General features: G+C 38.5%; 1 protein-coding gene across 1 annotated transcript in view; it reads right to left on the reverse strand.

Moving 5' to 3' along the window:
- Window positions 1-7,127: 7,127 nt before the first annotated feature.
- The window catches only part of fgf11b (fibroblast growth factor 11b), a 51,953-nt gene continuing 33,378 nt past the window's right edge, over window positions 7,128-25,702 (reverse strand). The window contains exons 4-5 of the mRNA XM_061055656.1: window positions 15,939-16,137; window positions 7,128-14,495 (exon numbers count right to left, since the gene is read on the reverse strand). Of these exons, the coding sequence (XP_060911639.1) occupies window positions 14,359-14,495; window positions 15,939-16,137 (336 nt within the window). The 3' untranslated portion in view covers window positions 7,128-14,358. The remainder of the gene's footprint in view (window positions 14,496-15,938; window positions 16,138-25,702) is intronic.

Genomic DNA, 25,702 nt, shown 5'->3' on the forward strand with positions numbered 1-25,702 from the left:
TTGAAAATGATTATTTAATGCTCTTAACATATCTAGGTACTATTTTTCACTACTTACTTCCTTGTTTTCTTTATCATTGTTTACGAACCTTCACAATCTATAGTTTCTTATTCACTATTAAAATAATGAAGAATGAATTATGTTGATGTTATCACTGTATATTTTAACTAACTGAATGATTTAATGAATCAAAAGATATAACCCGGAATGATAAATCGGTTTAAACATTTTTATGATGATTTTTAAACGTTAACGTCCCACGCCAGTTGCTATAGACCACTTCAAGAAATGTTAGGTAGGTTTTGTCCTCCTCTGATACAGAGAAAAAAACTCATGCTGTTGCTATGACATCTCATGAATCTAGGAATTGTCTCCACTGAGCATGCTAATGCTAATGCTGTCTCAGAAGAGGGGACCCCCCTCTAGGGATGATAGCTGGTGTAGGCAGCATGACTAAAAACCTAATCAGCCCATATTAATTACACATGACACTACATAATGATGATCATGACAAACGGCTGCTTCCAGAGCAGAGATAGGGATGTGTTTAGTCCAACGTGGCTTAAAGACATGAAGGGAACCTGACAGCCTTGCTTTTTATTAATACCTGAATTACATTGTACATGTTGCCCTTTATGTAACTTTAAAAAAAAAAAAAATATGGAAGACTACAACTTTGTTGTTATTGTAAGATGGAGTGTCATTTATTTTTGTGAAGTTTTATTTAATAGATTTTTCTCAGTTTGAAATAATATACATTATTTGATTTAATGCTAATTCCATTTATATTTACATTTTGTACTTTGCAATAGTATCTGTTTGATATGATGCCTTTATGGTTACTCATGGTTACGGTTGGAGGAGTGATATTGCTTTAAGACAAGTAAGGTGTCGCTGTTGTGGTTGTTCAGTCTGTCATGCTTTGCTACAGACAGACATTAAAGTATGTGAGACACACAGTGCTTTTGCTTACCCACACCTGAAGATATATTTAATTAAGTATGTTTAGTGTTATATCAATCAATCAATCAATCAATCAATCAATCAATCAATTTTTATTTGTATAGCGTCAACTCATAACAAGTGTTATCTCAAGACACTTTACAAGAAGCAGGTAAAATACCTTACTCTTTGTCTGTTAACATTACAAAAGAGCAGGTAAAAAAAGAGCAGGTACTTTAGCAAAGCAGCAAAAGTTACAGTGGTAAGAAAAAACTGCCTTATTAAAAGGCAGAAATCTGTTCTGGCAAGCCTTCAACCGACGATCTTGAGGAGCCTAGGAGAGCTCAAGAGCTCCCAGGAAAGTAGGTGGTTAGTGACTGAGATTTATAGATAAATACATGCAGTAATATGATGTACTGTATATGCACAGAGAGAGAGAGAGAGAGAGAGAGGGAGAGAGGAGCTCAGGGTGCCAGTTCCCCCGGTAGTCTAAGCCTATAGCAGCATAACTAAGAGCTGGTCTACTCCTAGATTCCTAACAGTGGTGCTAGATGCCAGGCTGATGTCATTGAGGACAGTCACATCACTAGAAAAAGTCTCTCTGAGGTTCTTAGGGCCTAACACAATAACTTCAGTCTTGTCTGATTTAAGTAGCAAAAAATTTCTGGTCGTCCAGGTCCTAACGTCCTTAAGGCACGTTTCTAGCTGACATAACTGACTGGTACCATCGGGCTTCATTGATACATAAAGCTGAGTATCATCTGCATAACAATTAAACTGTATGGAGTGTTTCCTCATAATATTTCCCAGAGGAAGCATATATAATGTAAAGAGAATTGGTCCAAGCACTGAACCTTGTGGGACTCCATGGCAAACTTTAGTGTGCATAGAGGACTCATCATTAACATGTACAAACTGAGATCGGTCTGATAAGTAGGATTCAAACCAACTTAAAGCAGTCCCTGTAATTCCAAGCAAATGTTCTAGTCTGTATGATAGGATCTAATGGTCAATGGTGTCAAAAGCAGCACTAAGATCTAACAAGACGAGCACAGACAGAAGTCCCCTGTCTGAGGCTAGAAGTAGATCGTTTGTAACTCTAACTAGTGCAGTCTCAGTGCTATGGTGGACTCTAAATCCTGACTGGAACTCCTCAAATAAACTGTTGTCATGGAGAAAGTCACACAGCTGTTTAGCTACCACCTTCTCCAGGATCTTCGAGAAAAAAGGAAGGTTGGATATAGGCCTGTAGTTAGCCAGAGTTCCTGAGTCCAGAGTAGGCTTTTTAAGTAGAGGTTTGATTACCGCTACTTTCAATGCCTGGGGTACATAGCCTGCCAGTAAAGACAGTTCATTGATCATATCTAATATAGAGTTGCTAACTAAGGGAAAGACTTCCTTAAACAGCTTGGTTGGGATTGGGTCCAAAATACAGGTTGACGGTTTCAACGCAGAAAAAATGGAATATAGCTCAGGAGGTTACCAATTTTGTCTCTGATGTCTAGAACTTTGTTGTTGAAAAAGCTCAGGAAGTCATTACTGCTGAGGGCTAGAGGAATACAAGGCTCAATGGAGCCATGACTCTCTGTCAGCCTGGCTACAGTGCTGAAAAGGTATCTAGGATTGCTTTTGTTTTCCTTGATTAGAGAGGAGTAGTAGGCAGCTCGGGCATGACGTTATAGTAAACGGCAAGACAACCAAGGGTTAAATCAACATCATCCAAGAAGTGCTGTTACATTATCTATCTTTGTTGAAGATAGATACTTAAGGGAAAATATAGCTTTTTCCCACAAGGAGCAAAATATTAACAGTTCATTAAACCTGTAAAAACCGATTTGACCTGAAATGGACATTCACAAAGTGGGCCAATGTGCAGCAGGGAAGCCAAAGATTCAATTTTCCACCTTTCATTGCAGAGACACCTTGGTCCTGTATATTGGGAAAGACATTTCCTGAACCTACATGTGCAACTATACCAAAGTTCCTCAGGTGATCATGTTTTGGAGAGTACAAACACATTATTGATTGATTGATTGATTATTAAGATACCTCCTAGCTGATACACGGCTCAAGGAGCATCTGCCGTAGATTTTGAAAGGCAGTAATATTTGACTCGCCTGCTGTGTGTGGAAATAAAAATCTACAGCAGGCAGATCTTAAAACTGTCTCATACTGATTTGTACTCGATTAATATATTGCTAACTGGGACAATGTGCTGCAGTCACCTGTCACCTGAGGCTCCTGGGCCTTGCAACACGGGAAAGAAATTGCCCCTAGCCTCTAAATTCAGGAGACAACTCCTGGGGGCCTGGAGGATGTCACCATTTTATTCAGCAGGTCCTTGGCACAAGTAGCATTTACCATGAATATTTAAAGGATGGATTAGCATTTGAGCGCTTGATGCCCATTGATGACATTCTACGTTCACCCAAGATGTTCAGCTACTCTATCTACACCTAAAAAAAAATACTCTCCCATTGCTCTATAATTCTACTAAGACTGAAAGACCTTATAAGGAACATTTCTTGACGGTGAGAGCTCTTAACTTATCTCAATGCTGAGCTTAACAAGAAGAGCTCTCTGAGGATGTAAGCAACCTAAAAGAGACTTCTGTGAAAAAGAGATACAGTAAGTAGTATTACGGATACTTGAGTTTGGAGCTCTTCAGATATAGGGAATATAGAGCCATGTTGGTGCAGCAGGGGAGGGGAAGATGGCTCAGCTGAAATTACTTAGATAAGATTCAAAGAATGAATTGCAACGTATACTCTAACTTTCTATAGACAGTATAATACCAAAGTGGTATGCTCATAATGTTGTCTTGAATGGCTAATAGCCAAAAGTCATTATATGGAAGAACAGAGAGTGTGTTGGAGTGACAGTGTTACCCTCTCCTCTATCTCTATGTCTGTATTGCTGAAAAATATGTAAGTCAGAACAGGTTTAGAGAGCAACAGCCAAAAGATAGAGCCTTCATTTGCCAGTGTTTTTCTCCGGTTCAATGGCCTCACTTCGAGAGAGCAAGGAAAATCAACCAATTTCTTTCAGGAGGAAAAATATCAGGCTTGTTAAACAAAAGGTCACGCCAATAGGGCCACATGAGCAGAGTTTGGAGAATAAAAATTCAAGGCATTCTCCCACTGAGGTGCACTGAGGCGATTTGTTTACATCATTCAACCTGAAGGACGCATCCTTTTTGATCCCCATTTATCAGTAGAAATGTGTTAAAATAAACAGGAAATACTTAAGGTGTGATCTTCAAGGCATGACATTTTGTGTTGCTTGGGAAAGTTTTAACAATGTATAGCTGTATTTTAAAATTGGGAAGTGCTATAGGGAGGACAATAAATATGTTAATATTATATGTAGAAATCTCCAACACACCCATATCAACTTCTTGGAGCTATTTGTTCATTAACAAATTAACTCCTTTGTTTCTCTGGATAGACCACACATAATGTCTTGGACAATACATCAATGATGGCTTGTCAATTGTCAAGGAGGTCTAGTTACCTTTCAGCTCCTGTTTTAGCTTTGACTTCACTGTCCAAACTGTCTTTAATTGCTCTTTTGCCTTAGATTCATTTACTTTGAGCCCTACTGTTAGGGATGGTGGGATGGTGGTGGTGGTGGTGTACTCTCTTGGACACACAGTCAGGGAACATGATTCATGAGTGACATGATTTTAGAACAAGTGGGCTATCACAAAAATGCCAGAGAGCACTTAATGACACAAAGGGGAAAATGTTATAGCGATGAAAGAATGCTTGTTTTTATTGTCACATGTAGTGTCAATTTTGATGTTAAAAATGCAGGCTCTTCATATTCTGGACTGTCATATCTTAAATGACTAACCTCTTTTCAATCGATTCTGTCATCATTGTATAGCCCCGTATGTTAACCCACTAACTTTTAACTCTGAACTGTGGTGATTTCATAGGTACTTAATGCTGTTATTACTTCAATCAATTATATAAGCCACAAGCTAAACTGAACTCCCAATATACATTTTTAAAAGGTGTTCCTTAACTCTGTCTAATGAAACAGTGTGTCAATATGAAATATGTTAGAAGCGGGGTCTGCATTTTGTTAGATATCTTCATGAAAATCTAACAAGAAACCAAGAACAAAAAAAAATCAACAACAATGAAACACAAATGCAAAACAAACAAACCAACTATTGACTTTTTAATTTAGGGAAGGTAGCCTATCTCCACTTCACTTTTGTTGCTCAAAAATGACATAAAAATACTCAAAAGCTGCATTGTGGTTAAAACCTAATATTTACAGTCTATGGTTAAAACAATTTGAAAAGGCATCAGCATGAAAACCCTGAGATTCTGACATTGAGTAAATTATCCAGTAACACCTTAGAGGTTGGAGAACCTTTAGGCCTGGCCTAGTGGTCTTTTCAAAGTAACATCACAATTCTATATCGGTGTTTTGATCAAGTATGAACAAATTGAGAAGTTCAGAAGTTGTTTAATTTAAGAAAAAAAGACAAAAGTTAAGGAGAGGGGACACAGAGACAGAGAATATGTGTTATTGACTCTTACTAGTTTAAAATATTCCCTGCAGAATTGTCAGCTAAGTACAGAAATTGTGAGGATTTTATGTCGCATTAGTGGGCGTGGCTGATTGATTATGACGCACAGCTCGTGAGGAATTCAGATGGTGGGCTAACCATAACCCGTGTTGTTGGAAATAGTATACAAAATTATTTTCGGTCAGAAATAAGAAAGGGAAGTCACAACAATATCGTCGCACCGAGGTTGGTTGAAAGTACACACTCTGAGTCCAGCTTGAGTTACATTAAATAAATGTACAGGGCGACACACAGCGGAAAAGATTTTGTAGCTGATATGTTACTATCTTAATTTAGTTCGCTCGGCTGTTATCAATGACGAAAAAATGTAAAAAGGCAGAGCTAACTTTACTAAAGTTTATAAAGTTCGTACTTGGAGCGCGCTGTGTTGGATTCAATACTATTGCCAATGTTTATGAACAGAAGAACGAATGAACAAACACCTGTTTGAGGTAAGACAGCTTACTGTGTTACTAAATAAGACATTAATATTTATTGCTTGTTTTACTAGCAGTTCTTCAGCTTGTTTTAATGCTTTGCTAGTTTCTTAGTCCTTGTGTACAGTTTATTATAAGTGTGTGACTTGCGAGTGACATTTGGTATTTTGTGTGTCTGACATGGTTTGTAGAGTTTTTATAATTTATCTAAAACGACAGATAACTGTTTTGATTTGTTGATGTGCTCAAGTTTCTCTGATTACAACCTCATCTGTGATACAAAAAACTTTGAGATGAAGTTTGAATTTTAAAAAAGCAGAAGTTTGTTTGTTTATGTAACAAGTGCGAGTGAAAGCAGGCCAATATTTTGTCTATATTACACAAACAGGTACTAATTATTTCTTGCTGTTATAGTTCAGCATCAATTTAAGTTTTTATAAAAACTTGACTTGATTTTGTTTTAACTCTGAGAGCATCAACTCAATGTTTTATTTTATCAGTAAAATTTTTATCAGTGGGGAAGATTTCTGAGCTAATGGTTAAAGTGATTATCAATTAATTATAGCGGCACATCCTCCTATTTTCTTGTTATTTTGGAAAAATTGTTGTGATTGGTAGAATTGCATTGGAAATTAGAACATTTACAATCTCTCAAAAAACACCAAGCCAGTTTAATCAGTAAAGCGACTGCTGCAAAAAAAAACCTCTCCTTGTTGAATCTACTATTTAAACTCATTTAAATCTTCTCATGGTGACTTTTGAGGGTGAAATTGGGGATTCATTCATAAGTTCATGTGACAGAAGGGGAAAATAACAAAATAATTGGCAGGTCAGCTGGTTTAGGCTTTAAGTCTGGCACCTGAGGGCCTGCGTCCAGTCACTTATTTAAAATAAAACTGACACACTTTCTAGTGGCATTCATAGCTTTACCTAGGTTTAATAACCTCCAAAATGTATTTCCTGATTTGAATATGTATTTTTCTAATATATGGTCGGTGTTATTCATTAATAAAAGTAAACAGCTCATTAGATGACTGCAAGGACAAACAGGGAGGAGATAACAAAGATGACCTTCAGCATCTTGATGAAAAAGGATACAGTATTCGAGATGTACTTTAAAGGAATTGGGAGGAGAAGACAAAACATCAAAGGGCACTGCTTACAATCATACAAATATATGTTATTTTATTGAATAATATTTCAGAATACGACATCTCCTTTCATTTCATATAGGAGTTATTGTAGAAATGTACACAGATCTGATGGCAAACATGGAGAGAGGGTGAATCGAGGGCTTGTGTCTGTAGATACTGAGAGGGAGTCATCCCAAATTAGCCAAACAACAGTGACGAATGCATGCTTTGCAAAAGAATTACCCAGGTCGGTCAAGACATTTAGCAGTTATTATTGCGGACCACTGGTTGCCTGTGTAGCCTGCGAATCCTGATTGTAGTTTGTTGTTGAATTTGTTTTTCTTCCTTGAGTGCAGGCTGGTAGTTGCATATTGCTGGTCTTTATTCCTGTTTTCTGCTTCCCAAAGTAGTCAAAAAAAAAAAAAGCCAGTACGTTTCCTCGGCATGCTTTGGCTCTTATAAGGAGTCCAACACTTTTCAAAATCGCTGGGAACACTCAGGAGGCGCCTGACGATTCAAGCCTTATATCTGAGGCTAATCACTGCCAAGGCTCATTTTTATTTATGGCTTTTTCTTTTGTTTTATCCTTTTTTTATAGTCAGTTTCTCGGAAGACAAAAAGATTGGAAGTTCACAATAGTAGGGGGAAAGGTTGTGGGAACCTTCTGGAAGACTTGCGTAACCATAACTCTGAGACCACCAAGGTCACATTGCTGTGTATGGTAGGACACATGTTGGCTTTAAGGAGTTGTTTTCCTGCTGTTTCCCCGTGAATACATTGCATCTTTCACAAACACACAGCTCAGGCGCACAGTGGGATTCAGTTTGGTTGAAGTTCACTCTGAGGACACGTCAGTGTGGATACAACAGCGCAGACCAAAGACAAAAAATACAGCACATAGTAAGAAATATTTGAGGAGCAACAACATTTTTTTCCTTCTGCATTAAAAAGAAAACATGACAAAGTAGAACAACCAAAGACAATGAAAACATTTCTCAACACTATTAAAATACATTTCTGAAAAAAAGACCTGACATAATACATCAGATTTATGCTATTTGTATCATTGACAAAAACATACATGTAAACTGGCAGCCTTCCTTACATTTATGCCATCGAGACTGGATTTGTTGTCTGAGAGCATGCAGCTATGTGGAACAGAGATCAAGGGCGACATGTTACATCCTTCACATTTTATTCATTCCTCTGAGAGGCTGCCGACGTGACACATTATATGCAGCAGCAGCCAAAAAGATCTTTTAAAGAACAGTTTAAATGTCGTCTGAGTTGTACCAGTTCACAAGAATGATTACTTAAAAACAGCAGTATTGAAACTCAGTGTTGCATTCAAGGCTTAACCCTTGAAGAATCATGCTCTCAATATTGAATACATAGAAACAGTGAGAGTGACACACATTCTTTCTGTACTGTCATTAAAGACTTCAGCAGCCCCAAAAACGTCTTATCCCAAACTGTTTTCTCTTATTCTTGACGTTGTAATGTTCATCCAATTTATCACTGGATACGGTATTTCAGTATGGAACACTGCAGGGTACCATAACTCACAGTGACAATTTTATCTGTATTAAATTTAAATTAAAAAAAATTAAATAGTAGAGCACCAATCACATGTGAGGATCTGCTGCACGTTTGAAGTGTTTCATAACCAAAATAAGAAGGCATTGAACAACGCGGCGTCATCATATAATTCAGGAAATCAGATGGTAAAGCAGTTCCCTAATTAGTAGTATTTAACATCCAAGCTCGACCATTAGAGGGAGCCATTCATACACGGATTTCCCTCTAAACAGACAGATTTCATGGTATAGTTAGTGTAAATAATGTTTTGAACATGTGTATTTGGGGAACATGAATAATAACATTTTCTCTAACATTGGAATGCCGTGTGGTTTTTGACAGTGCTGAGCTTCAGTTTGATCATAATGGTCTGCAGTTAAGTGGGTCAATTTGTGAGTATTTTAAGGGATATTCACAAAAGGACAAAAAATGTTTTGAAAGTCATTTTTTTCTAACTTGATTAAAAAAACAGAACAAAACCCTATATTCAAAAGAAAAGAAAAGAAGATGTATATCTTGAATGGTCTCATATTCTAAACATTATTTTTCTCTCACACCGTATTGTTATACAGCGTGATTAAAATGCCTCGTTTGTTCCGATTCACTTCAAATGTTGACAATGTTTCCCCCCAAAGTTTCCCTGGATGTTGGCAAAAGTTAAAAAAGGGTGATAAATAATTTAAATCTTTAATGCATTGCTTAAACATTTGTGGTGATGATGTAGCTGCAGTTTATTATTGCCTCTTTTTCCCCATAAACTCTGTTAAAGAGGGATTCCCTGCTTTTCTTAATTTCTTAAGTACCTGCTTAGACAGCGAGTTAACTTGTTTTATGTTTCAAGCAATGACTAATGCTATAAGGTGCCACAGTTTCTGTTGTCTATTATTTTCGGTGGGCCAAGTTTAGGAACGTTATTTACCCGTACTATGTCGTACTTTTCTTTTTTTTACCTAGAGGATAATATGGCTGTTAATGCACATCCTGTTGGGCCTTAGGAAAAAAAGTCTTGCTTCTGTTCTCATCCAACTGGGTTGTTTGTTGAGTTTACAGGAAGAAATCAAAGAGCGGCCCTTATGAGTTCATTATGAACAAATGGATTTGGCTGTCTCTGGCAGACCTTGGGGAAATTTTTGCACCCATCACAGTGTGGCTGTTCTCCAGTTTGTGGTTTATTGAGTCTATCGATCACTGTTTCAATCTCATGCCCTTTACTTTTTCTCCTTGCCTCTGTGTCTTGTCTTATACCTTACTCTTAATCATAGATACACACACACACACACACACACACACACACACACACACACACACACACATGCACACACAAACACACACAGACTAATAAACACACAGTATACACCTACACAGGAAACAGTGTTGAAAAGAAAGTTAATGGGCTGTATAGACTGTAGGCTGTGGTGAAAGAGATGCTGTAGGGAAGGGACAGGGATTACGACTTTAAATCTCTCTTGCGTAGGCACACAAACTGTATCAGGGTTTTTATTTTCCATGTTACCACCCCGCTGTTAGCTTTGCAACATAAAAGTAGTCTCAATGGGAAAACACTTCTTCAAACTACAAAGATCCTCTTAATACCTCATCTACTTCACAGTAAACCTTTCCTGTGGAACTTAAACAACCTTTTTTCACCCACAACTTTTACATTCTACAACCATGATCTAAAGCATACCTTCTGCAGCCTTCAATGCACTTACTCACCTCTGAACTCCCTAACTTTACATTCATCAACTTACTGTTCTGTTCAGATCTTCTTAACCTACATTCTTCGTCTTTCTAACTTCACGTTCGACGTCGGTCTTATTTACATTCTTTTTTCTTCTCTGTGTACTTGCAGTATTACAATCGGACAACTTACAGTGTCATTCTTCAGTGTTACAATAGTAAGGACTGATTGCTTTTTGAGAGTAAGGTCTATGGAGGATGGAGATCTCCATGCTACATGATAAAGTTATACTGTAACATTTTAGCCATGGTGAGGGATACTTTATATAAGTTAAACATATACGTGCTCTGTCACTGTACAGGACAGCTCAGCAAATTCTGTTATTATCACATCGTCAATTGGCAGCCAATTCGATTATCAGTTTAAAGTTGAAGCAAAAATTCAAAGTTTATCTGGAACCAGCTCCATGACAAAATCAGACATCGGACGAAATCCATTTAGGCTGTTTGAAACTGGCTTTTTCATAATTTTCTGATTTATTTTAGACATTATGGGAAATCAAGAAAATAATGGCAGATCAATTGACAATCCAAGTCATTGCTATTTCCAGCCCATGAAGAAAAGAAATGCACCTATGTCTTAAATTTGGCAGTTGCTGATTTGCACTTTCAAGCGCTTCACTTTTAGATAATGGACTTAGGATAAACTTAGTAATGTGGAGTGGAGTAAAAAAAAGCTCCCAGATGGGACATAAATACTCAAAAACTGTACAAGTCCTTCCTGGCAGCTAAAATAAGCCTAGCATTGTGTACTACCTGCTGTGCACACACTTTGATATCTTATAGTAGTTGGTAATGCCCAGTGAGACATCATACTTAGGCTGTACCAAAATTCACCAGGGAGAGGGAGCATTCGTAGGTCTTCAATGCAAAATGTGCTACAAGGACAAAATATCCAAATTTGAACTGAGTGATACTCCCTCTGGAAAAGTGCAGAAAATTAACGACTTCGTGAAAAAATGCCAAATCCTCCGAACTAATTTCCTCCATAGACCCCTGTCATAAATAGCTCACAGTGCCTTACATGCCTCTTTGTCTCACATTAATTATCATATCCACACACAGCGTAAAACCCTGCCAAGAATTTTACTTACTTTCCTGCAGAAATTCCTTATCAACATTCAACAAGAATACACCTGCTAATCCAGTCTCTCCAAACAACTGCTTCCATGTGCTGACCTCTTTACAATTCAACTCCTTATTTCACACTTACTCTCACTGTCAATAGAGCACATTCTTCACAGCCTCTGTTTCACATTCTACAACCTCTCTGCACATTATGTTGCCATTAAAATTAAACACCATACCAGTGCCTTAAAACCACCTGAAGATAATCTATAATATAAGTCCATAACGAAAGGATTTTCACTGTTTGTCTTCCATATCTCCAAGCATTGCTCATCCTGACATAGCTTGTGACGTTATTTGTTGGTCATATCCATACACATTCACTCTGACTGAACATTGTGGTGACATTTTTTTCCCTTCAGTGCATTATAAGAGCAGACAGCATCCAACAGTAGCCAGCATTGACATGACAACTACAAAACCCTGCAGCTCTGAAGCTCTGCATGTAGAAGCCTCAACTTCCCATCAGGCCATTGCATGTTTGTATGTAAGTCTTGCACATCTTAACATTATCTGATTACATAGAAATAGAATGATGGCTAACTTAAGTACTCTTTTGGTTCTGAAATGTTAACAAAAAAGGGATGTAAGAAAATATCAATACACTTTAGTGTCTTATAGTCACCCACCATATATGACATATCACATAATGTTTTGGAAAACTGAATACATTTTCAAAAACACTTTATCGATTTAAAGTCAATAGTTAACAACACCCAGAGATTCATGGCAGTGGTTAATTTTGTAATGTGTGTCGACACCAACCACCAGATAGCAGTGTTGTAATCTAGCTTTAGCTATAAAACAGTTTTTTGCCAATGTAACAAAGTAAACAAAAAAGCAATTGATCTTATCATTTAAGTATATATTGCTAGAGTTAATACAAAGGACATGGGAATGAAAAGGCCAACAAAACAGGCAGAGCCATAAAATATGCAAAATGTTACCTTACTTACACTACAGCAAAGTGTCACAATAAACTCATCCATACCTATAGGTATCTTCATATTGTATCGCCGGTTTCTTGCCACTACTCAACCCTTATTGAAACTCTCTTCAATCAGTGAAAAAGGTTCACAAGATGGAGTTTCCCCAAGTATCACCTATTCACAGACACAGACATATCAAAGACACACTGTGTTGTCCTGTCTGAAGGACATGGTAGAGGTTACCCACAGTATCTTTATCCATCCTCCTCGACAGGGGCACTTCATACACACACACACACACACACACACACACACACACACACACACACACACACACACACACACACGGTCTAAAAGTGCATCTTTACTGTAGAAAGTCATCCCCTCACACACAGGGGTTAAAGCAAAATCACACCACGACATTCACTCAGACGACTCCATTTTTGAGGGCGATTCTTCCAAGGTGATTTGATAAAGCTAGCGAGTGGATAAGCTGCCAGACGTCCTCAGAATAACAAGTGCTGCAGCTCAGAGGCTCCTCTGGCTTTGATGTTTGCCTTCAAACCTGGCTTTGTGCTGACAGCAGATGCTGAGTGAAGTACACACTACGGCTCCTTTTCCAGGTGACTGGAGTTCAGATACATTGTGGGATTTGAAACACGACACAGTTGTTCATTTGTAGCCTGCAATGAGTAAGTGCAATATAATAAGTAGTCACCTGATAAAAGAAGAGACGCTGGGAAGACAGTGGCATCGCTCTCCCATTCATTCATTTTCTTTCTCTTCTGAGAATTATTCTCTGGCTTGTTGTTGCTAATATTGCTCTATTCACTAGAGTCTGCAGTTAGACTCTATTTTTAAATGTTCTATGTTATGGCTCGTCTTTCCAGGAAGATACTATTTTATTTTGTATTTTTTTGTAATTTATTTGATTTTAAATGACACTAATGCAAGCAGTGCATCTACTGTGAGCTTCAAAACCTTTCAAATGAGGTTATTTTCATTATTACCATCCTACAATTCCAATCCCAATGTCTTTTCTTTATGATCACCAACTTGCTTTTGTTTTGATTTTATCCTTTGAGTAGCAGTATCATCTTCATCTCATACAGAGTTGACGATTCATGTATCTTGAAGTTGATATTTTGCCATATTAATTTCTTAAAGAAAAACAAAGAAAAACAAAACGAGAACAAACACAAGATAATGAATTTTAGTTTTAGTGTCATATACTCCTCTTAAATGTTTTTTTTTTTTATCCACACACTTTCTCGTATGCATTCTTGCAGAGCTGACCTGACCTGACCCAGGATCCCAGCAGCTATCTTTACTCTGAGCTGTTTCATCTCCCTTTGAGCTTTAGTTGACCTTGGTGATTAGCTTAGCTGCTCGGCAGATGGTGGGTGGAAAGCTGGCTGAGCCACACTGTCACCAACTTTAGGGCTCAAGAAGGGGCCCCAGGGGTTAGGATTACGATGCCGAGTCAGCACTGGGAATGAGTGAGTGGTGAATATACAGCAGAATAGATCAGACGGTGGGTAGGCGTAATGTCAGTGAACAAAGAAGCTTGAAGCATGACAGAGAAATGAAGGAGACTGTGTATTAGAGTCCCAGGGGGAGAGAAAGAGACAAACAATTTGAGGGGGAGTGGGTAGTAGTTCTGGCCTGGACCGACAGGTGAGGGGGAGACTCCTCTTTAGGCCTTCTTGGCTGCTGATGGACCACTGATGGACCGCTGACCTTTCTCTAAAATCATAGCATCTTGTAGTGCACCTCTGGAATATGGCGGCCAAAGAGGGCCATTCTCTCAGCTAGCCTCAGTGCAGTAAGGGCGACTGTGTCGTCAGTGTCCCTGCTGCCCTTTGTCCCACCCTCAGTCTCCTTCGCTATGAGGCATCAGCCTTTGGAGCTTCTTTCCGTCCATTTTTCAGGGACGGAGAATCTGACGTCTTCACTGTCTTCCGAGGAGGACTCACCGGCTCACCAGCAAGCTCATGTAGCGATGGCTCCTTATACATCGCGACTGTGTAACAGATAGAAGCTATTTGTTAGTTGTGTTATAATGTTTTTTTACTTAATCCATCATTTTTTCCATCATAATATATAGTTTGATAATGCTGCATGTTTGAGTAAAACCCTTTTGACATAGAAACCAGACAGTTCATTTCTTAGACTTTGGAATAATTTATTGAGATCCACTACAGTTGACAGTTACATATTTTTAAGTCTGTTTTCTTTTTTTCTTAAATTTTAAACTAGGATAATTGAAAGTGGAATAAATAAACCAGTTTCATAATAAAAATTAAGTGTTTGTCAGACAAGCATAGCCTGTTTCTTACAGATTGGTTGTTTATACATTCGGTCTCCTCAAGTATTCATAGACACAAAAATGATTGACAAAAGTGTCCCCCTTTTCAAAGCAATCAGACCTCATATTTACAATTTATTTTTAATAACAGTACAAGAGATGCCTCGACTGCATTATGAGCAATTGTGTATAGGACATCACACTAGTTTATGCAATGATTGATGCCATCATTTGAGAGCTATAAAAATATTCAGCTTGTTGGATTATTGGCTAAAACTGGCGGTCACTATCACAATTTTCACAAAATTTCCCCTTTTTTCTTCCAGAAGATTTACATCTGAAGCTCAAACAATGCTTTGCACTGGGAAGTGTTATCTACTGATTTGTCTAATTTGTAGTGCTGCAAGTTCTAATTTTTGATTAATCAGTTGATTCGGATCATTTATTTGAAAATGAACTGGTAAGTACACTTTTCCCCTCTCCCGCTTGTGTTTTGAAAGACAGATTAGATGAACCGTGGGAAAAGCATCACTGATTTTGAATGTCAGACAGCCCACGGCTTGCAATTTACACCCGATCGTCTCGTTAGGGAAATAAAAACGTGCTGTGTTGACAGAGTTTTTATTATTGGATACTTTTTTAGGTCGTCAATGTCTGGTCTTCTTTTCAACACACTGTAACACTTACAGCTTAATCATTGAATTGTAATCATTGTAATAAATGAAAGTAAAGTTTATTTATACTGTACATTTAAATATCGCTAAATTGTCTGCGTATGATGAAAACAGCTCCGTGCCACAGTGAGTGATGTAATAATCATCAAACACAACAAATGATAAGAGAGGATTCATTCTTTGCTAACTCTTTCAATAATCTTTATTTTACTTGACTTAATACTTCATTTCAGACCCATAGATCCATATCATTTATTGATTTTATGGATTCAGTGTCGCAGTTCTACTAATTTGTCAACACAAACTTGATGACTAAGAGGCTATTATCACTATTGTTGTAGTCTGATTTATTAATATAGAGTATATTTTTATCAAATTCAATATCTTTTTGAGCCACAATCTTTATTGTTTTATTGGCCAAGCCTGGTAATAAATAACAACAAATAAAATCTGATTCAACTTAAGCAAAACCAAGGACACTGACCTTCTATAACTTTAGGAAGGAAGTGCGCTGCTCCTTTGGTCTTCTTTACTCGGTTGCCCTTCATGATCTGGCCGTCTCGGTTTATACCGATGTACCAAGAGCGTCCAGACTGGGTCTGGCGATAGAGCATGGAGGAGTATGTTACGTAGTAGTTCTCAAACACACTCTCCTTGAACTTGCACTCAGGAGTGAAGTTGTCCTAGAGGAAATATGGAAAGGGGGGAGAAGTGCATTAATATCAGCAAGGGAGGAAATATAGCACAAGTTTCATGAGAAAACTGTCACATTGTATTAAGTTTTTGAACATGAAGCAGCAGTCCATGTTATCACACAGTTGAAAAAAAAAACATGAACACAAGCATTGAAATACATTAATTAGGTGATTTTTTTTTCCTGAGGCAAAGGTTGGATAGAATTATATCTTGTCTTTGAAAGCATGAATGTCTTGTTCCTTTGGGACCTGCAAGACGAAGAATGCGTTCCACACGCAGAGAAATGGTATTTAGATCTATGCTAAACATAACACATTCCCAAAGGAAAGAGCAGAGAAGATAAAAGCATTCAAACACTGACACATACATGAATACAATAACAAATGCAATACAACATACAGCACATAGACTATCCACTATTGCACTTAAGTGACAGTTTCAGAGGCATCCCAAGTTCAGAAAACCATCTTTTGTAGCCCATATAGAAGATTATGATCCGAAATAATTCTGTAGGTTGATGTTTATTAATCGTTGAAAACACTATACAGGATTATAATATTTGCAATATATAGATAGATACTATTTATTGCTATGCATCATGGCTGCATGTGCAATAATTTGAGCGGTATTAAGGAACCCCTACAGTATGTTATAGTTTTGTTTAGAGATCTAAGACTTTACAGCAACTTGTATGATACTTTGATTTTGTGTTGATTTTCAGCCCCTGTTAAAAAAGCAGTATGTAGTATCTCTTTGCTGATCCTGCCTTATGTGGGTTAAGTTTTCTCTAAAAATCTTGTCCTGCTTCCGTTTGACCGGCTGAAACTCTGGTGGAGAAAATGAAAACAGAAGCTTTTATTGTCTTCATGCTGTAAATCACTTTGTTGGAATCCTTCCCTGGTGGCAGCAGTTACAGGCATTAAAATAACTATAAAGATATAGTAAGTCATATCACTGGTGGTCTGTTCTGCTTTAGAGGCATCAGTGTTAGATTGAGAATGTTTCATAACCACTTAAAAGCTCCTCTTGGTATGTTTGAGCTACATTTAATCGCAGGGATAGCCCAGTTTTACTATTTTATAGATATGCGTTGCCATTTTGAGGGAAGCTTTATTTGATTCCACATTGAGCTCACATTTAATAAACATTTCAACTTTAAGCACAGCAATAAGAGGAACTTGCACAGTGATTCCCAACATTGGTGACAGGAGCCCTTCAGTGGGTCATGAGGTGAATTAGACGAGGGCTTTCAAATACACTCTGCGATCAGTCCACTTTCACAATAATGTGATTTCAGATAGACTTGTATATTAGTCATGAACAACGAGCAAGTTTTTTCGTTGGGCATTAAGCACCAAATATGGTTATGTTTTTCAGGTCATATGCTTGGCGTTCTGTGATGTGACTACTGTAATGAGCCGTTCAAACTCAAAATATAGTCTATCAGCGCACCAGGCCAATGTTTGCAGTTTTATCCAGCAGAGGGCGCTCTCAATGTAAGTTGATCATTGCATGCACTATTGACCTGAGTAAATGAAGACTGTAATGTTGTAGCAAAAGCACGGGCCGGGGAGCGATTCAGTAGATTCAAACTTACATCAGGGAGCGATTCATCTCTCTGAAGTGACAGCACTACTGCACATGCGCACATTGCAATTGCGATGGTTAAATGATATAGCAGGGGTTGACATTAAGTTAAATTTGCCAAGATCACTGACTATCGTTACCACTGGCCGAGCAACATTACTTTTGATTGGGAAAATAACAGTCAACAATTTACTCCATTCCAATGCAAAAGTTATTTAATTACAACTTTTTCTGATTTGTTGAGCTCTAAAAATATAACATATTCTGTATTTTTCTTATATTTATTTGTTCATTATTCACCATGCTGGTAATTGTAGGAGCATACTTAATCTAATTGAATTGAATATGACGCTGTGATAGAACTGTATTGTGTTTGAGATCACCTATCCTTCTTTCCTCTCTGTGTGACAAACTTTTCATCCTCAGAATTGCACTTTAGGAGCTCTCTTAAGGGATAAGATGCTTTGTAAATAACTTTAATCTTTACCAGGATCTAGCATTTCATCTAAGAAGAAAATTAGCCTGTCTGTCACTGTGGCTGAACCTTTTCTCCCTTCTGTTTTCATCATACCCCCGCTGTCACCCTCGACTCTTCCGGTGATTTGTTTGTTGTTTTTACCCGGCTTTTGGTAGGGATCCACACAGCTGCTTTCAACTGTGACAAACGTGCGCGCACAAGTGCTTATTAGTTGTTGATGCTGTAGCAGTTATTAACACAAAGATCTCAAAGTAATTAATGACAAAACACCAGTATGACAGGAAAGCGCTGTGAAATTGAGAATGTGTTACAATTTATTTTTTTAGGCAGTATTTTAAATGGTCGAGGACTCTGTCAATCATTCGTCTGGGCCAGCAGGCAGGTTATAATGTGGGGCCTTGATATAGTGTGCAGCCTTGCTTCCTATTGGTTATTCAAAAGTATTCATTACAACTCATTCTCCTAGAACAGAAGTGGCACTTAAATATAGGCTCCTCTTATGTCCTGCAAGTTGTCTATGACCGACTTAATCTGAGTAGACATTTCAAAATCAAATGAGCTAAACTTGGATCAAATCCAGCAGTCAAGCAAGTCTGTAAATCATCATGTTCCTTTCCGTCTGTGTCCTTAACTTAAGGACTACTGAACCCTGCATAATGTTGACCGCTGATATTAACCAAAAGCGACAGATAGGCCGGCTCAATTAATAGAATTTTAATTGCAATCATGATTTTGGAAACATGATTGATGCCGATTATTTGTGTTTAAAATCCATGTTCTGCACATAAAAATACCTCATGTGGTTGTCTATTGAAAATATTTAAAGAAAAACATCCTAATTTAATCATGTTAAGTTAGGCTGCATATGTTGTCTTTGTAAATTCTCTTAATGAATGTTCACAAACGACTTCAATCTGCCCAACATTCTTCCCTTCAGTTCTCTTCTCAATAATACGCTTGCATTACAATGTACCTAGAATTAATAAATAATGGGCTGTCAGCCAAAAACGTGAAGCCCTATAGCGACAGATATACATCTCTCTTATTCTCCATTAGGGTCTTGACAGGGTCCTTCCCCTGTCAGAGAGCACATCCAATCTGCCATATTGATCAATTGAGAGCAGCAGGGCAGAAATGGCTAAGTGGAGAATTTCTCAGAGACTCAGGACGACATAAGAGGGCTGAAGGATCATAACTTGGCATAGTGAAGTTTTAATAAAGAGCCAAAAGTAGATTGAGAAGGTCGAGAGACCTCCAGTTTCACACTTATCACAGATCATCACCTTTCTCCTTCAGTCGAGAAGCTGAGAAGGCACCTCAGGACTCTGTGCCCTTTCTCCATCCACTGCTGTCTCACTGCTCCTGCACCTTTTAACGGCTGACCATAAAAACAAGCCCCTACCCATAACCCAACAAACGCTCTTACTACCATCCCCACCACATCGCAGAGCTATTTTAAGATCTTCTGACAGGTTTGATATCTTCTGCTGTGCTAACACAAAGAGGATGGGATCGATAGATGATCTGCTTCATTCATTATTAATCAGGCCAAAGAGCAAGAGGGATGGGAAGTGCAGGAGACAGGTAGGAGAGGCAGGAAAGAAAGCCCAAGATCACTTGCAGAGACAAAGGGTTTGCTGTATAGTAAAGGGAGATTAAAAAGAGTCCCACTTCTTTGCATCTCCTTGAGGACTGAAGCATGAACGCAGCACTGACGAGGGCTTAAGTCGCCAACGCCCCACGATCTGACTCTCATGTCCCCAGGGAAAGGGAAGCCATCAGTCCAACAAAGTACCCTTCAGCTCAACCTCTGCAATGACACCCGTGATAACCCTTCTCCCTAGTCATCCTATAATTACCCTTCATAATCAGTCCCCTGAAAGTAGCCTAATGATAGAAGCCACATCTTCTGTATTTCATTCAAGAAGTCTCCAAAGGACAAAAGAAAAGAAATTACAGAGAGAGAGAGCCGGCGTGACGATGAAATAAATGCCCTAAAATACATGCAGAGAGGCAGATGATGGGATTTTTCATGATAAAGTACCAAAAATGGCCACATTGTCAGTCAAATATCTCCCACTTTTTGTATTTACTTTAGCATACAAAGCAGTCTGCTATAAACTCAACAAAGCAAGTCTCAAAATGTGAGCAAGTGGAGACAAATCACTTTGGGAGTCTCCCCCTTTACAAATAAATGGATAAACTGAGTTTAATGTAAACCCCCCCCCCTATTTTAACACTCTTTTGTAAAATGAGCTGCTGCTGGCCTGTTCTTGGGTGCTTGCTCAACTTCTTTTTTTGGGTACATTTCCTTCAGTTTTGAATGATTACAAGGTTTGTTCTTGGGCTGGAACTAACGATTATTTGAACAATTGATTAATCTGACGATACATTTTTCGGTGAATCGATTAATTAGATAAACAAAATATCTTTTTATTTCAATCCCTTTATTGAAAAACAGAACCCAGACGTTCAGGCATCCCTAGCTGTTAAACAAAATGGAATTATTAATAAATATTAAAAACAAACCCTAATGTTTACAGGCTTTGCTACATAGCATTAACAGGCCATGGACTAACACAACAATAGTGTTAGTTTTGCTTTACCTCACTCCTCAATCACATATCCATACTTTAGGATCATACTAATGACAATACTGATATTTCGAAAGAAGGAGTAGTGGAGTTCTTTTACAGTGAGTGTGTGTAGAGTACTTTAACTACTACTTTTTATACTACTTTATAGAGAAAAGTCCTAACCTTGAAATGAAGCCTTAGTGATATCACCTATCTGTCACTGCAGGGGGCTTTGGAAGCCCGTTGGTGGCAGTCCCAATGCCTGAAATTAGAGCTGGGACGATATGCCTTTGTTGCTATTCCATTTTATCACGATTCTTGGTTTCCGATTCGATTTATATTGCGATTCTAAAGTATTGCGATACAACAAGTATTGCGATTCGGTACTTGCAATTTTCTTTTCTGCAAAAATTTAGTGGAATCATAAAATAGGAAAAATTATTATTTCAGTTAGGATAGAACATTTGCCACGTTGATAAAACTTTCTTGTTTAAGTTTCAGTCTGAGAGTGGAGTTGTAGCTTTATTGATAACCTGAAAGGACTTAAGGTGTGCAAAGAAACAAGGTGTCCATCGACTGCTCCTTTACACTTTCGGAAAAACCCGGCTCACGTCTGTTGTTTTTCTGTATACAGATATGACGTCACGATGATCGGTCCCAGGGGAACAAATTTATTTTTTGAAACGCCCCTTTCAGTGAACCTAACAACAGGCTGAGAGCCGGAGCTGAGGTGGGTTAAAAGCCCATTGAAGAACCACTACATCACGCCTGCCCGTCAATCAGGTCAGACACGAGCTAACTATGCATAACTTGTATCCTTTACAAAATCAAAACAGATGAGTTATAATAAAATACAGTGTGTGTAGATGAAGACAATAACTACCATTAAAAAAAACCCATCCCCATTCATTGTGTATTGAAAGCTCAGTGCACGCAGCCGGACATTCAAGGAGCTGCAGTTTTTTTGCACTTTTGCATTGGCTTCATTTTTGACCACCGTAAGTTTCCACTTGTACCACACCAACTTTAGTCACTCACTAGTTGGTCAGAAAGTTTGTTAAGGCTTGTTGACGGTTTGTCTTGTCATATCTCTGTTGCTCTTATTCACTGATGTACGTTTTTTCATTCTGCTGAAGCAAAGCCAGAGTAAAAAATGATTACTCTTTTTTTACCTCACCCAGTATGCTTAGATATCTTTCATCCATGTTTTTAAAGAGAAGGTTGTGTGTGTGTGTTTTTGTGTGTGTATGTGTGTGTGTGTGTGTGTGTGTGTCTGTCTGTCTTATTTGTGTACACACACACACACACACACACACACACACACACACACACACACACACACACACACACACACACACACACACTGCTTCTCTTGGTCTCTGACACACATCTCTCCTTTTGTCCTGCATGTATTTAAACGGACATGTAAGACAGACAGTGGGGGAATATCATGGACTGTGAATGTCCTCACACCACTAATGTTTTAATCCTGTTTGTCTCGTGTCCGAAAACAAAGTCTATGTTTCGTCTGAGATTTTATTAATATCCAAGATCTATTTCAAGCTTGCAAAGTCACGTGTTAGTTTTGGGAAAACAGTTTTTTTCATTAATCAATAAATTATTACCATCATTATAACAACAGTTTGTTTATACAGCACATTTAAACAGAGCTCAAGCTGAACTGTTTGCGTGTGACGTAAACAGCTCTGCGCCACGGTGAGTGAAGTAATATAAATGCAACACAATTAATCTGTAATAAAAAATGTTGCCAACACTTTTAATAATCGATTCGTTGTTGCAGCTATTAAACCCAGTTAAAAGACTGAATAGAGAAGTTTAAAGTGACTCTTATTGGCCAGGAGCTGCAAGCAGAGATGGCCCTAGCTTTAGGTTAAATTATGCAGTTTGAAAAGACCATAATGTGACTTTAAAATAGTATTTTTTTGTCGTTGACAGAATTGATTTTATGTCCAATCAACATCTAGCGTTTAGTAAAACAAGAGACTGTCATTGGCTGATATAGGAGTGCAATAATTAAAAAAATAGTCTGACCTTTGAGCTTCTAAGCATTTAACAGCCAAATTTGATTCAACGCTGACATAGTCCGTCTTAACTGGTACAAATATATGTTCACCTTTTGACCTTCAGCTGACTACAGAGACCACCCAGAGTACACTGACTGAAGGCACCACTCAAACCACCAGATTTACCTGCCGAAGATGAATAATGGTTCGGAATTCATCGAGGGTAGCTCATTTTTTAAGAGTGATGGCAGAAAATTTCCATCTAAATGGTGGCTGCTAGGACCAGAAATTAAATAAAAACCTCTTTCCTCAACCGTGACTTATTGGGAGGACTTGGGTTGCTTCCCTTCCATGTGTCTCAAGCCAAAAATGAATTTCAATGAAAGCAGACGAGAGAGGTAATATGTAGCATCCGTGCTGAGAATCCCCAAGATGGCAAGAACCTTTTATGATGCAGAGCAGCGCCCCGACCCAACAACCCCCTCCCCTCTTCTCCCCTCCGCCCACACACCCACCTCCCTGCCTCCACATCCCTCGTGCCTGATAAGATAACATCGATTCCACCTGCTTCAGGAAGCTTTACTCTCCATGCCACCATACATTGGGATTACACTTGCACTAAATAAGGACAGTGAGGTACTAATACACAAATTCACAGGGGAGAGTTCTCTAAATCTCACTGCTGTCTTTCCCTTGCATACAATTAGGATTTGAGCATAAGAATGGCAGTTATAACTATAAATAACATTGACTCCATGAATAACATTAAATATCTTGTTTACTTTCATTTCATCATGCATGCACAAGCGTGAAATGAGAACTAATGCCCCTAAACATGTAGCTGCTGCTTCTGGAATTCAAAACATCTTTGACATGCAATTATTTGCAGTCCCCTATTTAGACAGCAGGGGTCACAGTGTCATAGAGGCTTCCCTGCATCTATTGACTGTCCCATCAGCTCCCAGTGTAACCTATGGGAAGCTGGGAAGTCTGCTCAGCTGCTGTAATCCCACCACATTTCCACAGCACTGCATTAATGCTGCAGCAGCCCACGCACACGACAACATTAAATCTCAAGCTCATTTACAACAATGCTTCGCCACATCCAAACATGCTCTTAAACTGGGCATGCGGTATTGTTTGTGTGTGTGCAAAACAGAACAGAACAGAACAGAACAGAACCAGCAGGTCATGTTTCTGATGTTGCCTTGGAGCCAGATGTAGATGCACTATGACACGCCATGTTACATAAGTCAATAGGGCATAGACGTGCTTATTAACGGGCTTTCCGGGGGATGAGACTGGCAGTTAATACTGTCTAGCAGCTCATAAGTATGGTCTGTCTCTAATGCTTTATGATAGCCTGGGGAGGCATGATGCTGGCATGACAACAGCAGAGTGGATTATAACGTGCAGGCACTCATGCCTTGGCAGTGTTGACTGACAGCTGGAAGTACCCCTATCATTATAATGCAGCTGTTGACTTTCCCTCTTTGACCCACAGAGACAGAGGTGACCCCCCTGAATCCCAATGCATTTCATTTTCCAAGATAAGGAAGTATGCATGAAGTGGTGGTTCATTGTGAATCATTATCATCACAAGACTACATTCTATTACATCCTCGAGACAATTTCCGAAGGAGAGCGCAGGTACAGGGTGTATCACGAGTCAATCAGGAAGGTTCTGCTTTCCCTAAGTGCACAAGTGGCTTCCTGGCAAAGTGTCCGTCTTTATCATTACATTTCTTGCACTTCATCTCTTTTGTAATCCTCTGGCCAATTATTTTCTAAGCTGCTTTTTTTTTAATGTCCACATTTTATCCTGTCCTGTTATTAAAAAAGGGATGCTATCACTAATGGATGGGACATGGTGGTTAAAACTATGAATGCAGTCAAACCTTGAGGGAGTAAAACACCTGCTACAACATTGTCCTGCATCTCAATGCTATTCTCCCATGAAAAGAATTACAAGGACCTAGCTACTTTTTTCAGTATGTCTCTCTTTCTCTTCCTTTATCTCTCTCCTGTGTACATCTGTCTCCTGTGTACCTCTCTCATTCTTTCCCTTTCTTTCTACCAAACACAGTATCAGACGCCTGCACGGATCACAAACATAGCATTTATTTTTTCAGTTGTCCTTCAAGTATTTCTTTAATAAATTAAAGGCACATATAACTGTGTGCTATCCCAGGAGAGAGAGCTGAAAATGGCGAATGCTTTGATTGATTCAAAAAAGGTTGTCCTAGATTTCATAGTGAGAACCTTCCTCAATGGTGGATTTAAAGCCTTGGTGATCCAAGAAAGCCTGCAACCAAATTCACACAATGTAAGTGCTGGCAAAACAGGTGTAAGAAACAACCTATTCTTAGAATGCGGAAGCAGCATTTGGGATTTGTTTGCATTATAAATCTGTTTTCACAGAATATATTATGAAGTAAACAATGTTTAGGTGAATAAGTAATCCTCCTGCCATGCATAGTTAGTCCAGCAGAGTGCACTCAAAATGCATAGTTTACAATCCTCTCAGTCTCAGCATTGTCTGCAGCACATGTCAGAGCATGTCTAAGCTTGCCATTCAAAGATGGTTATCAATCAGTCTAAAGAAAATCTCACTATAAGCTCACTCAATGTTCTTGTATCCATGGTAGGGATGTCCTGAACGCTGATTTTGTGACCCCAATCCTGATCGTGCAGACCCAGAAACACTAATTGAACCACACAAATAATCTGTTATTGTATATAACACACACACTTAAGTATGCAACATAATTCTCACTGTAAAGACATCTGTGGTGTAGAGCAGCACAAATACGGTCGATGAAATTATGTATTATAAAGAAAGAATAGTTTTTTTTTATCTTTGTTTTGGAATATATTGTTACCTTCA

The sequence above is a fragment of the Labrus mixtus genome, chromosome 14 (assembly GCF_963584025.1).
Source record: "Labrus mixtus chromosome 14, fLabMix1.1, whole genome shotgun sequence".
In the NCBI taxonomy this organism is placed as follows: Eukaryota; Metazoa; Chordata; class Actinopteri; order Labriformes; family Labridae; genus Labrus; species Labrus mixtus.